At 41.1% G+C, this 25058-nt stretch overlaps 1 protein-coding gene across 1 annotated transcript in view; it reads right to left on the reverse strand.

Moving 5' to 3' along the window:
* Window positions 1-21869, reverse strand: part of ELK3 (ETS transcription factor ELK3) — a 37566-nt gene extending 15697 nt beyond the window's left edge. The window contains exons 1-2 of the mRNA XM_030959870.1: window positions 21424-21869; window positions 4503-4711 (exon numbers count right to left, since the gene is read on the reverse strand). Coding sequence (XP_030815730.1) covers window positions 4503-4709 — 207 coding nt within the window. The 5' untranslated portion in view covers window positions 4710-4711; window positions 21424-21869. The remainder of the gene's footprint in view (window positions 1-4502; window positions 4712-21423) is intronic.
* Between the last annotated feature and the right edge of the window lie 3189 nt (window positions 21870-25058).

A 25058-nucleotide genomic window follows, 5' to 3' on the forward strand; every position in this document is an offset into this window, starting at 1 on the left:
ATGTGTCTTTTTAAGGCAGGTGTTCTTGGGCTTTCTCCTCTACCCATCACCTCTCACTGAGTATCAAATCCTTTACTCCCTTCTTTCCACATGGATACCACAATATAACCATTTATGCCACTTCAGCCAAGCACTTTCTTGTCTTCCACAAATCACTCTTGGATGAAGCTCCTCCCAGTTTTCTATAAAGGTACTTTCTAATGTCCCTTAAAGTATTTCTTTGTAACACCTCTGACCTGCACCACTACATAGTGTACATAGCTGGTAGTCCAGGACAATCACACTGCTTTTGTTTCATTGTAGGATTCTATTTCTCCTGAGATGTCTTAGAGAAGACCTTCCCAAAAGTAAAATAATATTTTTCAAGTATATCCTCATTTATATCCTGAAGTTCAGAAAGCACCCAAGCAAGGGACTCTCACCCAAAACAATTCTTCCATGCTTCCACCCACACTTGGACATTAAAAATACAAAATAGTAACCAGGTTACAGGGTTTGACCTGTTATGGGAGGGGAGTGAATGCATTGGCACCTCTGAATCCTGAGAGCACCTGAGAAGCCCTGTCCCTGCACTGCAATGAGCACAAAGCAGCCCATATTATTTTAATACTATAAATCATACTGCCAAGCCATCTAAACAAGTGGACACCAATTAACTGAAACTAAAACTGACTGAATAGCACTCACTGAGTAAAGCCTTGGGCTACATACTGTTCAGAGAACATGCAAAAATATTGAATAGCTGCTCATCACAACAGTATGTGATTGTATAATTAAAGATGCAGCATAACTCATGCAAACATTAGGGTTGTCCAGGGAACTGTGATTCTTTTATTTCATAACTTCTGAGGACTTGACTTCCACATTCCACAACCTCTGCATCCTATTAATGTCAGTATCAGCATGTAATTTCCTGGATTCACCCTCCTTTCCTCAGAAAAAAAACCTCATGGGAAAAATCACTAGCTTCTCTCTTGTGGTGTCATCATGAAATATTCATAGGGACGTGCAGTAGTCTTGAAACCCCTGGTGACTTCCAAAAGATATGTGCCATTACAGCTACCATAAAAACAAAATAACTGGGTAACCTGAGGGGAAAAAATAAACTTATTAACCCTACTTTTATAGGCATTTTACTTCAAGCTGAAGTGCTCTGTGTGGGAATAGTGCTGAAGCATTTTCTTGCCTGAAAGCATTACAAGAGATTTCTGACTGGCAAAAGTGTGTGACATGATGGACACAAGCTGTAGGTAGAGTGCAGGATGCCTTTCCTCAGTGCTATCTGTCATCTGTGCTGCTGCTCTCTTGAGGCAATAGGAAAAATGCATTAAATAAAATAGGAGGGCGGGCGGAAGAATTTGGGGAACAAATGAAACAGGAAGTGGAGTCTTCAGATTATCTACAAACATTTAGCAACTATAATCATGGCAGCAAATTACAATCAAGACATGCCATACTCTATATTTCCTGGGGTGCTTTTTCTGTGAATTTAACATAAATTTAGCCATCAGCCTCAACAGCATGTCATGCTTGCTTTCAAAGCCAGGCTAAGGAACTTGTCCTAATTGTGTTATTTTTCTCCAGTACTGGAATTAATTTATTTTTAAGTTCAGATGAATCAGATGATGAATTTTAACAAGCCAGTGTTCCCCCCAAGCAAAAGGCAGAGCTCATAAACCCCCACTTATCCAGCAATCAGGTTTTATTTCTCCATGGTGAATAATTTCAAAGACAGACCATGAAACATTAGTTAGTTCAGTGTCAACTGTATGCAGTAGGAGCAGAGGGCAGTCCAAGAAAGGAAGGTCCAGCCCATGTGCTACCATAATTTCTAAAAAGTGACTGACCCTTGTCTCAAACTCACATGCTGCCCGATCACTTAGGTTATAGGAAGAGAAATTCCTGTCAATAATTCCATAGTGCAAGTGAGGTCTTGTCCAGAGTTCTGCCTCATCTTTCCTGCTGCCACTCCCCCATCTGCATCTCAGTGTTTGTCACATTTGTTCAGTGTGCATCCCATTTGTCCCAGCACCCCCAGCTGCCAACACATCCATCATTGCACGCCAGCAGGGAAGGGACAAGGATCTCGGAAAGCTCCTGTGACAGTGTTCACAGGGGTGCTTGCATGAGGGAAGAGACGAGAATGTTGACTCTATGTTTCAGAAGGCTTGATTTATTATTTTATGATATATATATTACATTACAACTACACTAAAAAGAATAGAAGGAAAAGGTTTATCTCAGAAGACTAGCTAAGCTAAGAATAAAAAGGAATGAATAACAAAGATCTGTGGCTCGGACCGAGAGAGAAAGCCAGCTGTGCCGTGAGTGGTCACTAATTCTAAACATCTACAGGAGACCAATCACAGATCCACCTGTTGCATTCCACAGCAGCAGATAACTATTGTTTACATTTTGTCTCTCAGGCTTCTTAGCTTCTCAGAAGGGAAAAAATCCTAAGAAAATATTTTCACAAAAAGATGTCTATGACAGGCTCCTTAAGGCTACCCCAGAGTCTAGACTGCTTTTGCACTTATCTCACAAACTGGTAAATGCTCTAAAGCAAAAGAGCATTACAGTTGGAGAGAGGCTCTTTCACCTCCCCAGTCCTTCCCCTTTAGTTCTGCAGGGGGAAGGAAGAATGTCAAGGAGCTTTTCCTCCCTTTCTTGACTTCTTTCCTCCTGCGCTGTGTGGTATAGACTGAACTGAAGGCAGAGGAAGCGTTCAGGACTGAACCCACTGCTGAGCACACCCTGCCACTCCACAAGGATGTACTATCTGCTATCTTACACCATTCTTTCTCACACTTCAAAACCTGCAGCCAGTTGCTCTGTCCCTCTGCACTTTCCTGATAATCCATCTTTCTGCACTGTCTGGGAACCTACACATCACAAAACACTATACCCACGGAGTGAGAAGCTCCCACTGTTTCATTCTAAAGGAGTTACTCTTTCAATTTAAATAGAAATAGCCATAGGTTTGGGTTGGGGTTCAAACCCTGATTGCAGTAAATGGGGAAGAAAGAACTTATCCTTCTTTGCATCTAGGAGCTATGACCTCCACTGGACTGCAGAATGCCTGAAAAAATGGCCAAATTCCTTGTGCCACACTTAGATAAAACTGTCAGGCAGAAGACCATCTCTACAAACAGCAAGCAGCTGCCTCAGCCAAAACCCTGATGAAGAAACTGTACAGCCATTCTGGCAGATGCTGCTTGAGCAAAGACAAAACAGATGACAAAGGTGTGTGCATGCTGGGGGCAGGGAACTGAAAACAGAACAGGGGTTAAAAAAAAGGTTAAGGGATAAAAGAAGCAAGAGAGTCTCAGGTAAGGAGCCATTCATTATAGTCCATTACTTCAAAGAGATCAGAGAGATCTCAAAGCACAAGTCCTACAATATCTTGTTCCTTGTTTTTAAGCAATGCCTGTTCAGTCACTAACAGCATATTTGGGCTCTGCCTGGCTCTGCTCTTCATGCGCCAGCAGGCACTCTGTCTCCATTGATCCCAGTCAAGTTTGTAACAGAGGGGCTGGAGTCATATAATGAAGCAAGCTTCCCCAAGCTGAGCAGAAGCCTTTTCAGCATGTAGTGAAGGGGATGCATCACACCAACTGCCCAGAACAGCCACTGTACTGTTCTCACCAAATCCTTTCGTGCCTTCTCAGTCAGGCCACCTTTGAAAGATATTAAGTGGGAAAATCTGACTTCTAGTGGACAAAACACTAACACCCCCTAAATCTGAAACTAAAATTTTTTTTCAGGAGAAGGAGCCCCTGTGGGTCATGGAAAGTCTGATCATCCAATTGTTCATTGTTAATTTGCATCAACATGTTTTTTGATCACTGTGTTAGATTGACTGCATAGCACTGTGCCCTGCAAGAATTAGTGCACTACAAATAATACATGACAACAGCACTCTAAGGTCAGCCCAGAAACAGTATCTACTTTCTTCTGCCTTGTGCAGGCAGCAAACATGCCCTAATTGTGCTGAACACTGGCATTACTCACTGTATAATCTCATCTCACCCCTTTTTCTGAAAATCAAGATGAAAACAGGCCACTAAGCACAGCTATGAAGTTCTCCTTTATAATATACAAAATCTATAATAGTCTTTTTTTATTAATATTTAATCTTCAAGAATATAGGAAATAGTAAAACCTAATAACTCGGAATTTATATATCTTATTGAAAAATATCCATTTAAGGAGAACTAATCCTGAGCAGATTTAATATCAATTAGTAAAAACAATATAATATTCATCAAAAAAAGGGTGCAGAAACAGTTTGGAAATTCCTTTAATCTACTGGAGTCTAAAATTGAGAAATGTGAATATGCAAGATTTGTGTTCAACAATATCTGTATATTTGTATTCTACAATCTTTTCCTTCTAGGATCTTGACTAGCTAGAGGAACTTCTGAGTAGCTTCCATGGAGAGGAGAAATATTAACTGGTAGCATTTCTATTTTCTTAGTCTGCATGAGAATAACGAAATTTACCTTGTCATAATAGTATCTGAGCGCCCGGCTCAGCTTGTCATAATTCATATTAGTTTTGTTTTTTCTGAGTCCCCACAGCTTAGCCACTTCTTCTGCCTTGAGTAGCTTGAATTCGCCATCATTAGACGTCCAGCAAATGAGGTGCTCGTGTTTCTGGTCTAGCAGCAACTGCAAAAGGAACTGCCACAGTGTGATTGCACTCTCCATACCTAGAAGGGACAAAGGAGAGCAACAGTGTGAAAAACATTTGGGAGCGGGTGTTCCACCCAATGCTCATTTCAGTAATAAGCTCTGTGCAGGAGTCATCCTACATAACTGAGAAAAGGAAGCTATCACATCATTCACAACCAAACATCCACAAGATCTACAGGTCTTCCACTGCTTTTCCAGTATTTTCCCCACTGCTGTTCTCTGAAGGGTCACATAAAATAGAGGAAGTATTTAGAAATGCACTGCTCACAAAGTTCACATTATACAAGGTCACCGCCAGTTGGCATCTTCCATTCATTGTAAGCAATCACTCTTCAAAGGAACACATAAGGCAGGGACCAAAGGACTTAAATAAGACTATCCACTGAAATTATATTAAAAACCTGCTGTTTACAGTCAGGAGGAGTTTACTGGACTTGTTCAGATACATCACTGTGAAAAAGGAGAGGACAAGGGAAGACCAGAGCAATTGCCTTTGATTACAGGACCAGAAGCAACATCCCTTCCCCCTCCCACCACCAGACTGCCTTTGCCTATTTTGTTTTTTTCCAGGGCTTCAAATTACTCTTGCTGCTTCTGTTTGCCAATTCAAATAGCTCAAAAGACATTCTTTATTTTTTAGAAAAGCTGGAAGTTCAGTACACTTAAGCACAGTAAAGTAAGTGATGTTTACCCAGAGCCTCTCTTTAATGGGGATCTTTTCTTTCATTATCATAGGTACTACTGAGAATTAGGAACATTTTTAACAGTGCCTGAGTCTCACATCTGAGGTTGGTTGAATTTTTTTTCTCTGCTAAAGGTTGTTTGATTATCTTTTTCCTCAGCTACTGAGCCCTCCCTAGAATAAACCTTTTGCTCAGGCACTGCAATAAAAGGATAAACTGAAGGCTGGCTACATTCCAACTCAGCACAGGTATCTATACAACTAAAAAACTGGGAGCATTATCGCTGCTAACAGCTTATCATTTTAATGAAGATGCAGCTAAACCTGACCTTTTAAACCACAAAAGTATTAAATGAGATTTTCACCCACTTTCAAGAACATTCCCAGCCTTAGCATGTAAACACTGAATCAAATAAAATTTTTTGGCCTCTTCTGATTCTTAACTTGGATATGTTACGTCACAGAGATTTATTGCTGGTATTGATTAATTGACTATGGTGCTAATGGGGCTAATTATTACCTAACTTACCTCTGTGCATGAAACAATGGGTATTTTTGTCTTTATCTAGACAAGGTCAGGATTTTTAGCGCCCTCGTTCATTTTGTTTCCCAACGCAGTGTTGTTTGTGCCCTAGCAGATGACACGGACAGGATGTCAGGCTGGCTGCCTGCCGCTTCCATGGATGTGCGTACCACAAGAGGGCACAAGACTTCCAGCTATCCCCGGCAGGGACCAGGAGAGCTGCGGGAACAGCTGCCTCTTCAGGTCTGCCCAGCAGGAAGGACATCACCGCGCGTAAGGTTCACGAGTATAAAGAAAAATAAATTGCGTGAGCTACTTTACTAGCGTAAAGCAAGTTAATGATACTAGAGAACGTCGTCAATAGTTTTGTGGAAAAACAGGATTTGGAGCTATGTTTTGGTCCAAATAATTTTTAAGTAAGCTAGCCAAACAAAGGTTGGCAGAATTGATGATAAAATCATCTCTTCAAAATCCTCATTTCTCTAATTAACTGAGAGTCCCGTCTGAACGACAAAGACAAAACCACTGATGCCCAGCTGAGTGACACCATAACTACACAGCACTTTCAAAGGTTATTTGAGGCTCCTAGGACTGTCAGGGATCCTGGAAACAGAACAGCCTATACGGAAGGTCTGGCACTTTCAAATGTTTGCATTTGCTTCGTTGTAATTTTATACAAATCCTTTTCCACATAAAATAAGGCAAGAAAAAAAAATTCATAGCTAGGATTAAATATACCTGACAGTTACTCGCTTTACAGCCTTTAAAAGTTCCTTTAAACTACACCCTCTTTGCAGACATTAGCATCTTTAACAGATTATTTATCTATAACTTCATAGATAATAAAGTGTCCCTATTAATCTGCTATCATAAATATACAGATACACATAATATACGTATGTACTTTCTAACACTTCTAAATTTTGCAATTGACTTTGCTAAAAAGGTGCATTTTTATACAATCATATTCCTCCTAAATAATTCTATTTCTGTACATCACATATTTTGCAGCCATACCCTGCATAATTTTAACTTGCATCATAAAACTCCTCCTAACAAGAAATCACAAACAGAACTTTTGTTGCTCTGGAAAATTTTAAGTACCATATAAATATCTTTCTTCAAAATTGTACTAAAATGTGTCCTATGCTACAAAGACCTGTCAGCAGAACTTCAGCTGAGGAAACTAAAGAGAGTTGAGAATTATGGAAGCACCAATAAAAACTTCACCATCATATCATCACCCAAAACAGTGTAATACCTCAGAGACACAATTCTCTTACCCAGATCTTAAAGTACAAGTTCAGCGCTCATGGCTCTGAAGAGAAGTTAGGTGGAACTGAACACCCAATGAAGAACATTTTGCTGCAGCCTGCTCCATCCCCATTCACCTCTGCCCATGAAAGGTCACAAGGTAATCTACAGCTAACTTTGTACTAACTACACTTTCCATGATGAACCTGTTTTCTGATGCTTATCATCTGTAAAATGTAAACAGTTTTGGATTCCATTTTATCTACTGAGTGTGGCACTCAAGGTGACTCAGCCACAGGCATAATGTGAAGTGCACGAAAAGCACAAGCCTGGGTGAGAGAATCCTACAAAGTAATCCTACAGAGTATCCCACAAACCATGGGTCCCAGTGAGCAAGGAGGGGTGACTCCCATCAAGTTATCACATAAAAGGTTACTGCCACCTCTTTGGAAGTGGCTCAGTTATTCCAGCTGAGATCCATGGATAATCTCTGGGGGTCACTCCAGGTGCTGGACCCAGGGCAGATGGCTGTGGTGGGATTAGATTTAGGCAGCTCCTCACAACCCTATCTTGCCTGACCACAAACTCTGCCAAGCCTGTGGCTCTGAAGAGGCTTTGTAAAGGACCTGTGTACCTCAGACTTCAGCATCAATGTGCTCAGTTGGTACATGCATAAATCTTCTACTGGTATGACCCAAGTCTGCCCCTACAGAAATGAGATTAAAACAGCTCAATGCTGCATTGTGCTTCATCCCTCCATCTGCCACTGAGTTCCTGTATAAAGCTTCCCATATTGCTTGTACAGCAACTGTATGTATGATTCCTACAAGTGGCAAATCATGCTAATTACATGTTCAGCTGATCATTAATTGTATGGTCCTACTCTTCTAACCACCCAACTTGAGGTGTGCAGGTCTGAGTCACACTGACTGTTCACAGCTGTAACTACCTACAACAGAAGCCTTGGTCTAGGTATATATGGTGAAGTAAAATCTCAGATTTCTTGAATTTGGTAAACTGGTGTTAATCCCATTTCCATTCTGTAAAATGTGATTTGCAGGGGAATACTGTAGGAGTATCCTCTGCCTGGACTCCTCTCTGAGAAGGAGTTTGGAAAGCAAAGGGGTCCCTTCTGCGCCCCATGACTCACAGGGAAGGCTTCTCTAATAAACTTTGGCTGAAGCTCCCATTCTGCCCACGGCAAATTCCCATTCTGCCCACAACAACAGAAAAATCTAAGATTCTGCAGTGACAGGATTTTATAACTGACACAAAATATTTAATTTCCAATCAGGCCAACAGATTTATTAACCTGCCTTTCTCAATGGGAACTGTTTTGAATTCCACAAGGCACTAACTGTCCCCTTAGGAGGACAGAATGGCCACACAGGGCTTAACCTGTGCCCCATCTGAGTGGTCAAGCAAGAGAATCACGACACAGATGTATTGGATTTATTAGAAGACATGTAATTCAACCAAAAATCTGGTACCTGTATTAAAAGTCATAATAAATTATGTCTGTGAGGAGTTGGAGATCTTCAGAAATCATTACATTTCATTTATGTATTTTCCAACTCTTTTGAATTTTTACTGACTCAAAAGGAATTCAGTGTCTTGCCTTACTTTGACAGAAAGGGTTGTTAGGATGTGGTCACTTCCTACAGTGACCATATTTCATTCAACTCTTTATTAATATTAAATACTAGTAATAAATATTCCTCTTACTTCTGTGCTCAGTACAAGATTTGAATGCAGAGCAATAAATAATACATGGAACCACATACTGAATTACATGGATTAGCAGAAAAAATAGTTTTTAAAAAAACCCTTATTTAGATAGTCACATGTATCAATGGTACAGAATGAGAAACACAACCTATTTTAGAAACATATATCCTGTGTCATGGAAAGCCTAATCAAAATTCATACAGACAAAAGAGTTAATTTTTTCATCCATTAACTCTGACATATCTGATTTTGCCATCTTACCGTTTTTTAAATATTTACACAATGCATTTGACAGTCAAAGATGCTTTCTAAGCCATGAAACAAAATTTGCTAGTTTGACCTGACCCAGATAGCCTAGTAATTTTACTTTGTGATCACTTCCACTACTGCTCATGCAAATAATCACAAGCATAGTTAGAAGAAATTATACTTGGAAATGCTGTGTTAGACAGCAAAATGTTATTTCAGGACTGAGTTTTCTGAAAATCCATTTCTCTGGCAGTTGTGGCAGGGAACCACACTGACACCATCTGCATTAGCAATTTACATTCCTTGCAATGTGCTTCCCCCCACACAAACCCTAGCAACTGCATGATCAGTGTGATACACCATGCCCTCCACACAACAAATTTTAAGTTTAGGTCTGATGCCAGAAGGCAGCAAATCAGAGTGTCTGTGCTGATAATTCTGCTCCTACTTCAACCAAACTGAGGGACTAACAGAAACGACTAAACTTGGAGCAGCAGCAGCAGAGTCAACACCACAAGCTCTCCCTGAAGAGGATAATGGAAATGGACAGAGACATCCATAGAGCAAAGTGTCCCATCTGAGAGATGATATTCCTGTAAAGGGTCCACACAAATTCCTCACTTAGGCACGGGGCCTACATGCCAAATACTCTCCCCCCGTTTAGCACATGAAGACTGGCTCCAACCAGCATGAAAAAACCACTATGAAAACATTCTGCAAGTTGCACTAGAAATAGTTAAGACGTGATCATGTATGTGCTGATGAGCTGCACAAGCTTTTTCATCTTTTAACAAGACAATACATACGAAATTCCATGTGATAAAATGTCAGTCAGTAAGGTGGCATTAAGATCCAAAAATACATTTATTAACCTGCTGGGCAAAATAAAACAAATAAGCAAGGCATCTTTAAGACAAAGCAGTAGAAAACCAGGAGGCTCAGAGACAAATCTAGCTAACCAAAATCTCAGTGTTGGAAAGATTTATGATGTGAACTGTGAGATAAGCAGGATAGTCCTTGAAGCATTGAGTTTTGTAGGACTCTTGCATAGGAAAAGCCACATATAAAAGGCAAAAAGCTGGAAAGCAGCTCTGTAGCAATTCAGGACTTCTGCAGAGGTCCTCAGCTTCCACACAACTATGTTACACACGTAACACAGCTCTGCTCTCCCAAGTAGCCCAGGTTTCCTACTTGGATTTTTTTCTCCATATTAGCTCCCCTACAGCCTTTTCTGCTGATCCTGGACAATCAACATTGATTGAACAAGTTTTGAAGGCTAGAACTAGGAATCCCTCCAGGCATTGGGTTCAAAACCAGTCTCTTTTGCTTTAGAGGGTCTGCAAAGGAACAACATCTGGGAGCCTGAGCTATAAACCAGGTTGGGGCACTTGGAGCAGAGGAGGGACAGCTGAGTGGGACAGCCTGGCTGGGGTGCCCAGAGGCTGAAAATAACCAGCTGGTGACCAATTAAATCAGGAAGACATAAAAGGTGTTAGCCAGCATTATGCCATGTAGGTAGTCACAGAAAGATGGTGATCAGACATATACATGAAAAGGATTAAGAGGCTGAGTCAGGGCAGGGAAATTAATTTCCCTCGGCATATAAAGAAACTGCTGATTCCTTCTCTAGCCAAAGCAGCTGCAAAAGATCCAGCTCCTTTTTGTATGCCCCATCACAGCAGGCACACACCTCCACTTACATTTCCCTTACAGGCACGTGGGTGCTTTTGCAAGCACACAGCATTTCTCAGTAACAGATGCCTTTTTTTACCATTTCAGCTACTCTGGAAAACGTGTGTACATTTTTTGTATGCACATTTTCTGGTTTTGTATCCCAATTCTGCCCAGCACGTTTCTCCGAGCAGCGTGACATGGGGCATTGTTAGTTTCTCATTCACGTTAGCATTTGGCTTCCTTTATTTCTGCAGGTTGCAGCCAGGAAACTGGAAAATGGGCCACAGGAAACCTGGCCTCCTACATCTGTCCCAGTTTGTAATAGCAGCTCTGGTTTTATTTTTCTAAGTGTCTCAGGTTCATTTTAACCCTTGAGAGGACTGCTGCAATACCATGTGCAAGAATGTGACTGTTTTGCCATTATTTTTTAACCACCATTTCTCAATAATAGAAATGGAGATTTTTTTTACTTAACTAAATTAATTTTAAAGTCCATTAATACTTAGAAAATAAACAGTTACAAATTAATTTAAAAAAACCCTCTTGCTGGAAATTGGCAAAAGAATTCCATATATAAATTCCACACTATATAAAATATCAAAGAGTACAGACAGACAAAAATACAGAACAAGGTAGTGTCTATATATATCCTAAACACAGTTCTAAAGTGAATGTCAATATGAAAAGTTTAAGAGCTTATAAATCCTCTAGGACATTTTTTATATTTTTCATTTTTTTCTATTTTTCATTTTTTATTAAAAATTGAAGTACACATTTTTCATCTAATTACAGAAGCAAGAGTGTCAGTCAACAAAAGGAACTTTCCTAAAATAATCTAAAAATTAGTCATCCATAACATATTTCACTGAAAATTCATCCATCTGTATAACTATGACTATATCATGAGAGGTTAAAGACAATTGCCAAATCTGCCCAAATGTTTGCTCAGAACTATTTGAAAGAAAAAGCTGAGTCAGTCCTAACACTTTATTTCTCAACAGAGATGCTTCAAGGGTGATAAATAGGATGTGGTTGGTGAGGAGTTCATGATTCTGCCAGAAAAGAGAAAAAACAAATATCAATTTGTTTATTCAGAAAGCTTTCATATATTCATCAAAGGAGATTTTACTGCTAATTTAATTGGGCTTGAAAAAATAAGCTCTGAACTAAGTGTGTAAATATACCTGGTTTCATTTGAGGCAGAACTTTCTCTATTAAAGGTAATAAATCAAACTAGTGGTGCAATCCATACCCAGGACACTTTAGGGAACCAACTGTGTGTATGATACAGAATGCTGGTAATTTTTCCACATCCAGCAACCAGGACATTTCCTGTCAGAGCATCCTCCAAGTCCTTCCATTGTGTTGAAACTGCAAAAACTTTCTAAATCAGGACTTCCTGCTATTATATTTTAGAGGCGTCTTTCTGGGAAATGCAGATTCAAGCGAAAAAAAAAAAAAAAAGGAATTCCTGCAGCACCACCCAGTGGAAACATTAGAGAAAGCCACAGGGGTGCCCCAGCGCACAAGTTCCAATTTACTGCAAAACTACAGTAATATTGCCACACAAACACAGACTGGTTTAAGGATGCGCCAAAAAAACACAGAGGGTTTTGCTGGATGATCTACTCAACAGAGTCATACAAGGTATGACTACTCTGCTACTCTGGCATAAGTCATCTTTTTACTTTAAATTGTAATTTAAAAGATTATTTACAGTAAAAATTTACAAGGTCTCCTTCTCAAGCAAGAATACCCACTGTTATGGCCCAGCACGTTTAAAAAAAATAAACAGACTCCTATGGTTAAAAGCAACACAAAGAGACAGCAGCAAAATCTCACAAAATATTAAGGGATAACATCAAGTTCCACCACAGAGAAGAATGTACTCACACATATGTCCAGTAATGCTTCAAGTAGGTACATTTGGTAATACAATATTTGCAGTTTTTAATTTTTTTTACCTAAGTCAAAGAAAAGCGGAGGCAGATGTCCAAAGGAAGAAAGTTCTGCAATCCCCAAACTAATAAAACAAAGGACTGGTTGCCTGCCAAACAGAGGTGTGATGACACCGCCTCTACAACACGAATGTTTGCACATTTTCTGTAAGGATGCAGTTCAAGAAACAGTTTTAATCCTGCTGGAGTAAAAGCCCTTAGCAGGAGGAAACATGGCTAGTTGCTTCCCTGTGAAGGCCTAAAAAATAACCTGCTCAATTATTTCTAAAGCTAGCCATAAACAAAACTACATAAATCAGTAATGGCTCCAACCCTTCACCTTGGGACAGACATAAAATGAGTGCAGACTCCTCACACTGCTTTCTGTCTGCTCATGTGGTGCACATCTGTGGCACGCTGGCAGCATGCTACACTGCAATCTGAGGGACTCCTGCTTTCAAAACCAGTCCTATATGTTTATTTTTCCCATATGACTTCCTCTTATATTTTTGTCGGCATCAGTAGGACACAGATCATGATTACTTGACTGTCCTATATAACATTTCTGATGTTTCCAGAGCTGAAGAAGGCAGAGGTTCCAACCTCCAGGAACAGCAGCTAATCTGAAAGTTTACTTAATATATCAAGAGATGATTACTCCCAAATGTAAATGCTTTATCTGTGCTCCCTTCTTTAACAACAAAGTATTAAAATTTTCAATTGTGCAACAACAGACCAAATTCTTTGTAATTATTCAGTGGCTCTAATATGTTAAATTGTGTACTATTACTACCTGCTGTCTCAAATGCTGCTTTAATACATTTCATATTCAGATGTTTAAACTAATCTTCCCCTTGACACTGATTTTTCCTAGATTAAAACTCAGATTAAAAAGCAGGTCTTTTTCATGCTGTGAGCAGAGAGGAAACTGGCCAAAAGGACAGGAAACAGCCCTTGGAGTTCTGTTAAGGAAAACCAAGGTGGTTTTCCTTATGCAATTTTCATGCAACCTGAAGCACAGCAAGATCATTGCAGCATAGACTGGTAGTCAGACTTGCCTTACCATGCAAACGGGATTTTCAGAATTTGCTGGATTAGCAAAATGAGCCATTGAACTATTTAATAACATTCAGGCTTACCTGCATATTGTCATGTTGCAAGGGGAGTCAGTTATAGCATTATACCAAAAAAGGTGTAAAACAATTCAGCAGATGGTAACCTACAAATATGGAATCATTTTACTTGGACAGTCTCTTCCCAAAACACTAGCTCTATTGCAGTACGTTTTGGAGCACAAGCCAGTGTAAGTTCCTTAGCCATAAAAAATGAGCAACAAGTCACAGCACTAGTCAAGGTCTGTATTTTTATTATCTCATAGTAAAAACATAAATTAATAACTATTCTTATACATAAAAATCTCAAAGATCTGCTATTCTTCTCAGTGCTTTATCATGCACTAAGCTAAACCAAAACCCAACTAAAATATTTTAATCTTCTGACATTATTCACTTGCCTACTACACCAACAAGGACCTACATGTTTCACCTAACTTCATTCGTTAAACACCGGGATACCCCACAGAACATATCATGGAATACATGAGATCTCAGCCAGGAGATCTGTTTGTCACTGCCCTGTACTGTGTCCTGTGTGCTTAAACTAATTCCCACAGCTGCTGCAAACTATGAATGAGAGACAAATGAGACACTATTCCAATGATTACAGCAAACTTTGCTGTATGCAGAGTGCTCAGATTGCACATGTTTAAAAGTGACATCAATGCACCAAGTGGTTTGTCAATGTCTCTGCTGCTCAGGATATGTAACAGCCACTGTTTTGACTTGTATCCTGCCCTATTGAATCCTGTATCCTACTGAATTCTGTATAAAATTACACAGTTAAATAAAATGCAAACACTCTATTCCCTCTTCTCAACTTGGATGAGACTGGACAGTCAGCATTATTGTGCCCTGCTCCCAGGGAATCCAACTGCTCTGTTCTGTAAGGGTTTTTATCACTGAAGTGGCAGTCCTGAAGGAGTGCTGCAGTCATACTTTCTATGCCAGCCCTATTCCACACTCACAGTTTGCTGAACTGACCACACACGCCACTTGCTCTGAGTCTGCTCTGAGTCACCAGACTTCACAGAGGTCTATATCCAGAATCCAAACCCACATTCCCATCTCAGCTATGTTAGAGTAGCATGGAAGAAATTCTCTGAAGGTAGTCAACTTTCTCCAGATTTAACTAACTGAGCTGCAAAAGGAATTTGTTCTTACTTTCTAAATGCTTTTTAAAGATTGCTTCTTCACGTGAATTACTGTTAATTGCTGGGAAGAGATAATGGTGGTACTTCAGTCTATAAATTTTTTTGTTTGTGCTGCATTGTGACTTGACACAGCAAAGGCCACTCAACACTACCGCAACATAAACATTTAAAAACAATAACACACATTAGCTTCCTTCTCAAAATGCCTAAACTGAAACACATCAGATCAATTTTCATTAAAAAAACAACAACAAAAAGGAGAAATATACAGAGACATAGTAAAGAGGTGCTGTCACCACATTAGAGGCAAATGGATGTGGAATAGAAATCTGTTTTCCAGATGAACTATCAGCTGTGTTGCAAAATAAGGATGGGAAACTTATAGGAGGACATTTGATTGAAAACATTTAGATCCTTTAGATGAAGGATATAATCCAAGTCTACCCTTTTGTGTACAACTGCAAAAGCATCTTTTACACAAACATTTTTGCTCGTTCACTAATGTTTTCAGGAAAAGAGCCATCGTGTAAAATAGTATTAATGGGACTTTGGACTTAATACTTAGGTTGGAACCTAGAAAACTTTTACCAATTTTGCATGATTGGCAATATTCATAAAAAATATGTATTATTAATTACATAAGTTAATAACAATGAAAAATAAAAGACAATGTGTAAGACAGGAGTTTTCCCCTCATAGTACTTCAAATGATCTTCATGTTAGGAGCCACAAGATAAGAAAATTGTATACTTTAAAGCTCAAAAAACTAAGACAGTATTGCTTGCACAACAGCCAGAACACATTAACATGTAGTAAACATGATATTTGCAAAGATCATGCAAGTTACATTCTGAATCTTCAAATATTGGGTAGTAAATGGGAAAGCAGAGACAGAGACATGACTGAAATGACTCTGAAATAGGTCTGGGGGAAGCCATGGAATGGGCAGTATCACTCTCACAGTACATCCTGACACTGCAAAATTTAGAGCTATGGAAGATTAGGAGGACCCTTCACAGAGCAAGCAAGAGCCACTGCAGTGCCTCAGTTACATTTAACATGCACCTAGTCTCAGTGCATTAACAGAAGTGCTGGCACACTCAAAAGTAAATACCTGCCTAAGTGCTTTAAAAGATCAAAACAAAGTAAGTTTGTGGCTTCCTACAGAGACTCTTGTCCTGAAGATTCTGAGCTGTATCTAACTGCTCAGATGTGGACAGATCACACGCTGTAGTCTTCAAAAACCTTTCTTTACATAGTTGATTGATATTTATCTCAAAAGTCCATAGGTGTCCTGTCTCTAACTGCCATCATACACTTGAACAGTTTTCAACACTTGGCCCATGCATGTGGGGTGAGTGGACCTTCCTCCTGACAGTGAGGCAGAAGCACTGCAGCAGCACCACCACTGTGGGCACAACTGCTCAGAAACAATTATGGATCCACAGATAGAAGAAGGACAAACCCCACTGCTGTAGACAATCACAGCAATGCCAATTGAGCAAGCAGCCGAAAATCAGACACGGTGTTGAGAACTCCATAACAGTAAGAAAATCCCCTATAATTTTCATCTGAGTTGTACCTGCCTAGGGCATGGCAAAATTGGCCTCCTATATTCTTAGCTGCCATATAACTTTAAAATATTACTTAAATATTTAGTTGTCTGGTATAATATGAGATACTACCCAGGAATTGCACCTATCAAGCAGATTGACAGCTCCAGGGTACATTTTGGTAATGCAAAAAAACTACCACAGTATTCATAAAAATATAAAAATGCAGAACTGACTATACAGTTAGTAACGGGCATTGAATTAGCTGCCAAGTAGTATCTTTGTGATATTTTTGTACCCATGCTCATTGGCAGGTGTTTTCTTTAGTTCTTGCTTTTGGAATAGCTGAAAGTCTCCTTCAAAGAGCTTTTAAATTAAAATCCACTCTTAACAACAAACCCGTAAGAACCTGAAATGTGATACAATTGCTGGCACATAAAATCACAACGCGTTAAAGAAAGTTTTAAGGACAAAGATGAATTTCTTTTTCTGAAGAGCACAGCTGAGAGGCACTTTGTGCTTCATCTGCTTTATTTCCATCCATGCAGCCTCATATTTTGTGGTGCAGTGAGATGGACTTCCTGTGCCTACACCTTGACATTCTCCTCAAAATCATGACTACATCTTTAATCATTCATTCTTCAACATGAGAACGAACATATTCGGTCTTTCAAGAGCTCTCAACAGCCTCCAAGAATACTCATTGATTCATTTAACAAGCCACAGATGAAGTAAACATCTGTCTAATGATTCAAGACGATGAGGTTCCCCATTGTGGGAAACACCGAGGAGAACGCCAGGGTGAATCAATCCAAGGATACAAGGCGACGTCCACAGGCCCGTCAGGGACAGCCTGTGGCATGAGCCACTGGGTGCGGTTACTGAGCACAGACAGCAGCTCCAAACCAACAGTGCTCTTTGAAACTGGCCCAGGATAACTGTCCTATAATCAGTGCCACAGCTCCAAAATGGACTCCAGCAGCAGCGTGCACTGCGGCCACCTCCACCAGGAGAAAGCCATGGACTGATAAATCACCTCACTGCACAAAGGAGCCCAACCTGCCATATCTTTATGGGAAGTGCTAGCTCATTTATCAGTTCTTTATTATCTTAGATTATTTAGCATTATGGCAGAGAACCACTCAGAGAGATAATGGTAACTACATGAACTTACAAATTTTAAATGATGTCACCAACACACTAGTTAAAATCCTTTTTAATAAATACATGCATCACAAGTAACTATGTGTTGGTGCTCCCACCCTTATCCTGCACTCCCTTATCTTTAGTAGCCAAATGTCTGTTTATTTTGATACCTATTTCTTTCTTCTGAAGCAACATGTTGTGATGTGATTGCATTCCCAAGGCTAAGATTTGTATTTTCTGTACAGCTCAAGGACCTCCATGTCTGTGTTGCACATAGCTACCTTCCTGTACGCAAACATATGAGCCTCAGAGCAAGCAACAAGCTCCGTGCACCTTGGCGAACCTGAAAATTGACTTTCATTCTGTGCTAAGTCTTTCAGAACCAGTTTTTGACCAATATTTGTGTTCACTTGACCAACAATAGCTGCCCCTAAGAATAATTCTGTCATGAACACCTCCATCCCAAGAAGGGCACTACAAGAAGAAGGCAACGTTTACATAATTGGATTTTATGCACAGCAAAGGAGAAATACTTCAGTCTTTGGAGTGATATACTTGATTTCTTCCCATGGCTTAAGTTTAATGAAATAACATTAAGTAGCAGGAGCAAAGAACCACTGTGAATCAGTAAGCACTGAGAACTGCTAAAGAATAAAACAAAACACACTTTTGTTTCTACATATGTGCGTGGTGTTACAAACAGTTACAAGGAAGGCTGAAGCTGATTTTCTCCCCTGAGACTGAGTTGCTTATTTCAGCTGTTGCATCTAGGTGGAGTCGGTGATATCAGAAAGGATATAAGCCTCTGGGTTTTTTCTTTTTAGGAACAACTCACAGAGTTGATTAGGAAAAATCAAGATGTAAGCAATGATTGTAATACTGAGCAGACAATATATACTCCTAACACATTTTTAGACAGGTGAAGAATAAAATTATATTTACAATAAAAAGCACCTTTAATACTTTTTTATTATTTATTTTATTATCATGCATTACATGATATCTGGATTTTTTTTTTCTATTCCATTCAGAACTGTTGTATTTTTAACACATCTACAGATTGCTTCTCATTCAGCCTTTCAAATTCACAGAACACACAACACAAAGTACAGTACTACTACATCTGTTTTCCTGAGGACATCAAGATGTTTTACACTTATCTCCAACAAACACAACATACAAAAAGTATATAGTGTGGATAAACTGCATACAGATATATATATATATATCTGAGAGATAGTGAGAGCCAGGAAATACTCCTCAGTAAGTTTTGGTGCTGTACACCACACTAACTGCTCCATAACATATTCAACAGGTTTTTCAACACTATGTCCAGTATTGCACTTCTTTCTCTGAAACTGAGAATTTTACAAAAGAAATAAACCTCCAAAACTGAAAAATAATCCCTCGCTTCCTGATGGCTGCATTTGATTGAGACAGAGATTAGGCATTGTCTGGTTTGTATACTATTCCAAAAATTCTTCACTGCCCTGCTAGAAAATCAAGAGACATCTGTGTCTGGAGATTGTGTCACTAATCCACTAATAGAAGTCCTCTGTGAAGTGATGTTAATGAAGAACTTTTCCGTGCCACTTGGACATGGGAAATGCAGGAAACACTGCAGATCCTCTGAGGTAAACACGTGATATTCTGCAAGCACTATTTTTTTGCATAATATTTGCAAATTAGTTTAATGCTATCACATGATAATTCAAGTAAGTAGCTTGGGGTTACATCCTAATGCATACAATTTTATTCTCATTTATTGACATTTCCTTCAGCTAAAATCCACTTGCAAGCAAGAATCCATTTTCTTTGTTTGCTCCAGACTTTTTTTTTTCCGCAAAAAGTTGTTGCTTCTAATTTAAAGATTAGTGGGGCATGGCAAAAATCTTTGTAATTCTGAACATAGACTTCTTTCACAACCATTATGAGAGCAAATCATCATAAAGTAATTACACAAGCCACTAAATCAAAACTGGTATGTATAAAATCACTTGAAAACTACATACGTAAAGCACCACCACAGGAAAGCTATGTGGGTGAATATATTTTTCAAATACGGCCATCACCTCAGTATCTTGGCTCAAAATTTTTTAACTTTGCAATTACATGCAATTGTCAGACATGCACAGAACATGTTTATCACAACAGAGACATCTTGCTACCCCATTTATATGCTTCACCCTATAGAAATATTTATGCATAAATGAATCTGAAATAATTGAAAAGTCTGTATGCGCAATATACGAGATGAATCACGACTTTCGGCTTGAAATGAAAGGCAACGATTGACTTTTGGAGTCCTCATGACCTAAAAGATGCTACATTATATAAAATTGTCACAGCACTACACTCCTAAGTAAATAAAGATGTAACTTGTCTCCCTTTCAACTGCAACGTTAGAAAGGCTGACAGGGCTTCACAAAACCCTCCTGTGTTAGGGAACGGAAACTCCTAATGAGATTAGTTGGTGTGTGTGCAGACATTACTTAGCCATGACTAAATGGGCTCTCTTCCTGCAGCCAGTGGAAAATTCAGGGAACTTTTTCCCCCTGCAGCATCAGAGTCCCTCTAACCTTCAGCAAAGCCAGATCCAACAACAACTCTCCACTTTCTCTCCCTTTCTCCCTCTCTCTCTTTTTTTTCCCTTCCCTTACAAACATTTTTTGTGTTTTTCTTTTTTTTCAGTTGGTGGTGGAAACTATCCACGTCGGCCAAGGGGGTCGGGGGGGCAGGGGGTGGCTAAGAAAAGAGGGTGGGGGGAGGTCCGGGGAAAAGGCAGAAGACTACAAAGGAAACAGTAAAAAGGAGCAAATACATAAACCTGAGAGGGAGAAAACCACAGAGTTTCTTTGTGAGCTGCAGTGACTCATTTTCAAGATGTTGTCTGCTGCCAGTTTCAAACCGGAAGCGCATGGCAATTAGTCTTGCTGTTTCCAGACAAGCCAGAAACTCTCCCGACACTTTTTTTTTTTCCTTTTTTTAAAGCCCCTTCTGCAGTTTCTGCAGGAGCCTTCCCTTCCCTCCCCCCGCGCCCTCCGCGGCCCCGCTCGGCCTCGCAGCGCCGCCGGGGACCCCGCGGCGCCCCCGGCCGCCCTGACAGGCACCGGGCGGCCCCCGAACGCCGCAACCGGGATGCCGCTGGGGTGGGGGGTGGGGGCGGCGGCCCCCGGCACCGCCAGCCCGCACCGCACCGCGGGGAGCGGGACACGGAACGCCCCGGCACCGCCGAGGGGCTGCGGGCGGAGCGGGGTCCCGGGGCTCCCCGCGACCCCCGGCGCCTCCTTCCTGGCCCTGCCGCTGCTCACCCTCCGGCTCCTTCTCCCGCATCTGCCCCCCACACAAACACACACGGTCCGTCCCCGCACCTGCACCCGCAGCTCCCGGGGGGCGGCAGGGCCCCCGGGGAAACCCTCGTCCGGGGCGGGGGGCCCCTGCGGCGGCGGGAGCCCCCTCGGGCATCCCGGCCCCCGACCGCCGCCCCCCGCCTCGTTACCGCCGCGCTGCCCGGGCCCGACCCCGGGGCAGGACCCCTGGGCTCCCCGGCCCCGTGCGGGGCTCCGAGCCCCCTCCCGCGGTGCCCGGCAGCCTCACCTCCCTCCCGCGGGCTGTCCCCGCTGCTGCCACCCCATCGGTGGCCTCCCCTTCTCCTGCCCGCAGCCCCCCAAACTTTGCGGGAGCCGGGGTGGGCGCAGCAGCACTTGTACCTACCCAGCGGCTGAGGGACTTTTCCGCTCTCTCCTGGTAGCCTAGAGGGAGCTGAGTAAAATTCCCTGATTCTCCATGCTGACAGTCTTCTGCAGGCTCTCTGTTGCTCTAGTAATGAGATCCTGATTTTGTTTTCCCTTTTTCCTTTTTTTTTTTCCTTCCCCCCTCGGGCCGGTGTGTGTGTGTGTGTGTGTGTGTGTGTGTGTGTGTGTGTGAGCGCTGCCCGTGAGAGGGAGCGAGCAGGAAGCCGGGGCAGGCAGACAGCGGCCCGGCTCACTTCCTCTCCCGCACTATTCCCCGGGCGGTTTGCAGTCTGTGTAAACAGCCTTTTCCTCCCCGCGCCCCTCGCTCTGGCCGCCGATGTGCAGCATGGCTGTAACACAAGACACACGCATAGTACAGCGGGCAGCGCCGACTCCGCCGGCTCGCCGGGAGCTCCGCGACTCCCCCGACCGCCACCCCTTCCTGTGCTACACCCCCAGGGAGGAGCTTCCCGCCGGCCGCCCCAGCTGCTCGGGCCAAAATGCGCCCGCGTTTCCCCCGGGAATGCCGGGGCGATGATTATGAACCGCTTCACCATCCCGGAGGATGGTCCCGGCTTTGGCCCTGGAGAGACGGCCGCCTTGGTCCCACCGGGCCGGGGCTCAGGTCGCCGTGGAGGGGAGCGTTGGGCACCTGTGGTGGGGTCACTGCGGGCTGAGGGGCTGGTGGGATGCAGAAGCTCGCTGGACACTCGCTGGCCACCCTCCCAAGCTGAACGTCGCAGGGACAGCAAAGTATAGAAGCGGTGCAACACGGTACAACAACTTAAATTGAGGGAAATAACGTGTTAAAAATGGAGGAGCACTCAAATCATAGCATCACAGAATAACGGTTTTATTTGGTTTGGAAGGGACCTTTGACAGTCGTCCTCTGCAATTCCCTAGCAATGATCAGGGACATCATCAACTTTATCAGGTTGTTCAGAGCTACTGCTCCAACTTGACCTTGAATGTTTCCAGGAATGGAGCACCTCCACATCTCTGGAAAACCTGTGCCAGTGCCTTACCACTGTTATTGTATAAAACGTCTTCCTTATATCCAGTGTGAACCTATCCTCTTTTAGTTTAAAATTATTTCCCCTTTTCCTATTGCAAATCATCAAATACAAGCTGGATCTTGCAGCTCCACATCATATCTCAAGAGTCAGACCTGTGGCAGTTAGCTGATTGAGGTTTAGGTTCTGACCTTCAAGCTGTAGACCTCAGATATAAGCTGTTGGGTTGGATTTATTAAACGGGACACATTTCCAGTATTGGGAGTTTACATAAATTTTGTGTATTCTTGTGTCTCATATATCAGCATTTCTAACTTTATTTGGAAATTTCCAGAGTGAGTGACATTATCTTCTGGCTGCCTAGAACATCAGTGATGTTCAAGGCATAATACTTCAAAACCAATACTGCGATTTATTTTAATAGTAATGAGATTTATCATTCCAGCACTGTAACTGCTATTCAGACTGTTTTTGATGAGCACTGACATAGAAGCTGTGATTATTTTTTATCACTCTATTGGTTTGTTGCTTGAAATATCATTGGGAGCACAAGTATGTTTTGATGGAGTTAAAAAGATTGCCACAGCAGTGACATCAGTTAGTAGCATCTGAACAGAGGTATAGGATCAAATTCAGCCTCTTGAGGAAGTCCATCAGGTTTCTTCCTTCTTGTCTTCCAACATGCCATAGAGGAGCAAGAATAGCTGGGTACGAGCGCACCAAATAATGGAACTTTGTGATTTTTCTTAAATCATTCCTGTTTAGAAGTCATTCTGAATTTCAGAATAGAGAAATGAGGTCTGATAAATCCTCATTTTGTGTTTTCTAAATAAAGAAGCATTGAAATCTTTAATTGTGGATAGCATATTTCCTAGATTAAATGTACAGTGGATAAAGTCTTTGCTGCTAGCACTAGTTTAAGTTATGAGGATTATTAGGGAACTACAGCTGAAGACCCAGTTTTGCAAACAGGGCAGTCAGAGAAGTTTTTATGGTATCGAAATGAATGCTGGACTGACAGCTTGGAGTGCCAGTATTAATCTTCTACATTTATCTTTTATTGTCCTTCTGACCAAGAGGTGAAGCAGATATACCACAGTTGCCTTGACTAGCTATTGGTGTGGAGATCTGAGAGAACAAACTCTCAAAAATAGTACAAGTTCTTTTCTTCTACAAATAACACTATGTCTCTAAAATATGTTTAAAACCTTTTTTTCCTCCGATTTCCTATACTGTACCTGTTTCCAGCACCAATTTTTTTGTGTGTTTTTTTTTGCAACACCAATCTTTTTTTTTTTATCTAGTGAGGTAAGAAATCTAAATAAGGCTGCCATGCTGGAGGTCAGATGACTACTGGATGAGGGCTTTTCATAACTGCCCTACAAAATCTGGAGTAAAAAGTGCAGAACTCGTTTAACAGAATGAAGACACTAGGATGTGTTGGATACACAAGCAATTCAGAAAGCTCTGCAGGAAATGGAAGAAAATGGGAGCTTTTGGCCAGCACTGCTGATCATAGCACTATGGATGTCATGGGAAAAGTATTTTTGGAAGCTACATCTATGTCTTGATAAAAACACTGTGCTTTACAGAATGATTGCTGAAATCTCCTCTGCAATATCTGCCTGACTTGATCAATCTACACTTTGAGTTAACCTTAAGAATCATGTGATGCAAAAATACAAGATGATGAATGAGGAAAACAGTGTGTTTGTGTTGGGTAGGAGCTTTTTTTTTCTGTTTTTCAAAAAACCTGTCAGTTGACATAGTTATTAAAATGCTGGTTATATTTTTAGCAGAGTCACTAGTCAGCTTCTGTGTCTCATTTCACATCCATTCATCAGCACATGATATCATTACAACTGTTAACTGTGAAGCCTTAGTTCTGTCCTCAAGCTATGAAGATCTGAGGGTTTAGCTTTGGAAATTGTTGTTCCTTGCTCAGATTTGGTCCAGACAACAGCTGTTGTACTCCTAAAGGACTAAGTTTAACTGAGACAGCTCCCTTCGACCAGTAAGGCAGGTTACTGCTGCTGAAAATCTTAATCTGATGGGTTCAGGCAATCCTTGAACAAACACATGCACCCAGGATGTCTCTGTTTACCTAGAGACAGTGTGATTTGTAATAGAGCCTGTATTTATAAACCACTCCTGCTGAAAAAATTGCCCCAAAGCATTCCTAAGAATAGTGACTATAATTCTGCCTCATTTTATTAGATTACATCAATTAAGAAACCAGGCTTTGTCTGTCTTTTCAGATTGTTTCTCCTGCATTTTTAAACTGTTCATAAATCTCATGTGCTGCTGTAATTAAACAATCTGAGAGAAGGAAACAAAAAAGTAAAGGTGGATTTGCTGTCCTCTAGATCTCTGTTTAAAGCTCTTCGTTGGTCTAGGTTTTAGTCTAATTTCACTCTGAGCCTTGAGTCCCTCCATAATTAAATTATTAAATCAAATTAAATAATTGTAATGTCACTTTGTGGTATATGATTTTCCTTAAGTGTACATAGATGCTTATAATCACATGTAATGATCAAGAACAAAGTTGAAAGCAGTTGGAAATAATTGTTATTTCATTTAATATTTTAAGTACTAATATATT

Source organism: Camarhynchus parvulus, chromosome 1A (assembly GCF_901933205.1).
Source record: "Camarhynchus parvulus chromosome 1A, STF_HiC, whole genome shotgun sequence".
Classification (NCBI taxonomy): domain Eukaryota; kingdom Metazoa; phylum Chordata; class Aves; order Passeriformes; family Thraupidae; genus Camarhynchus; species Camarhynchus parvulus.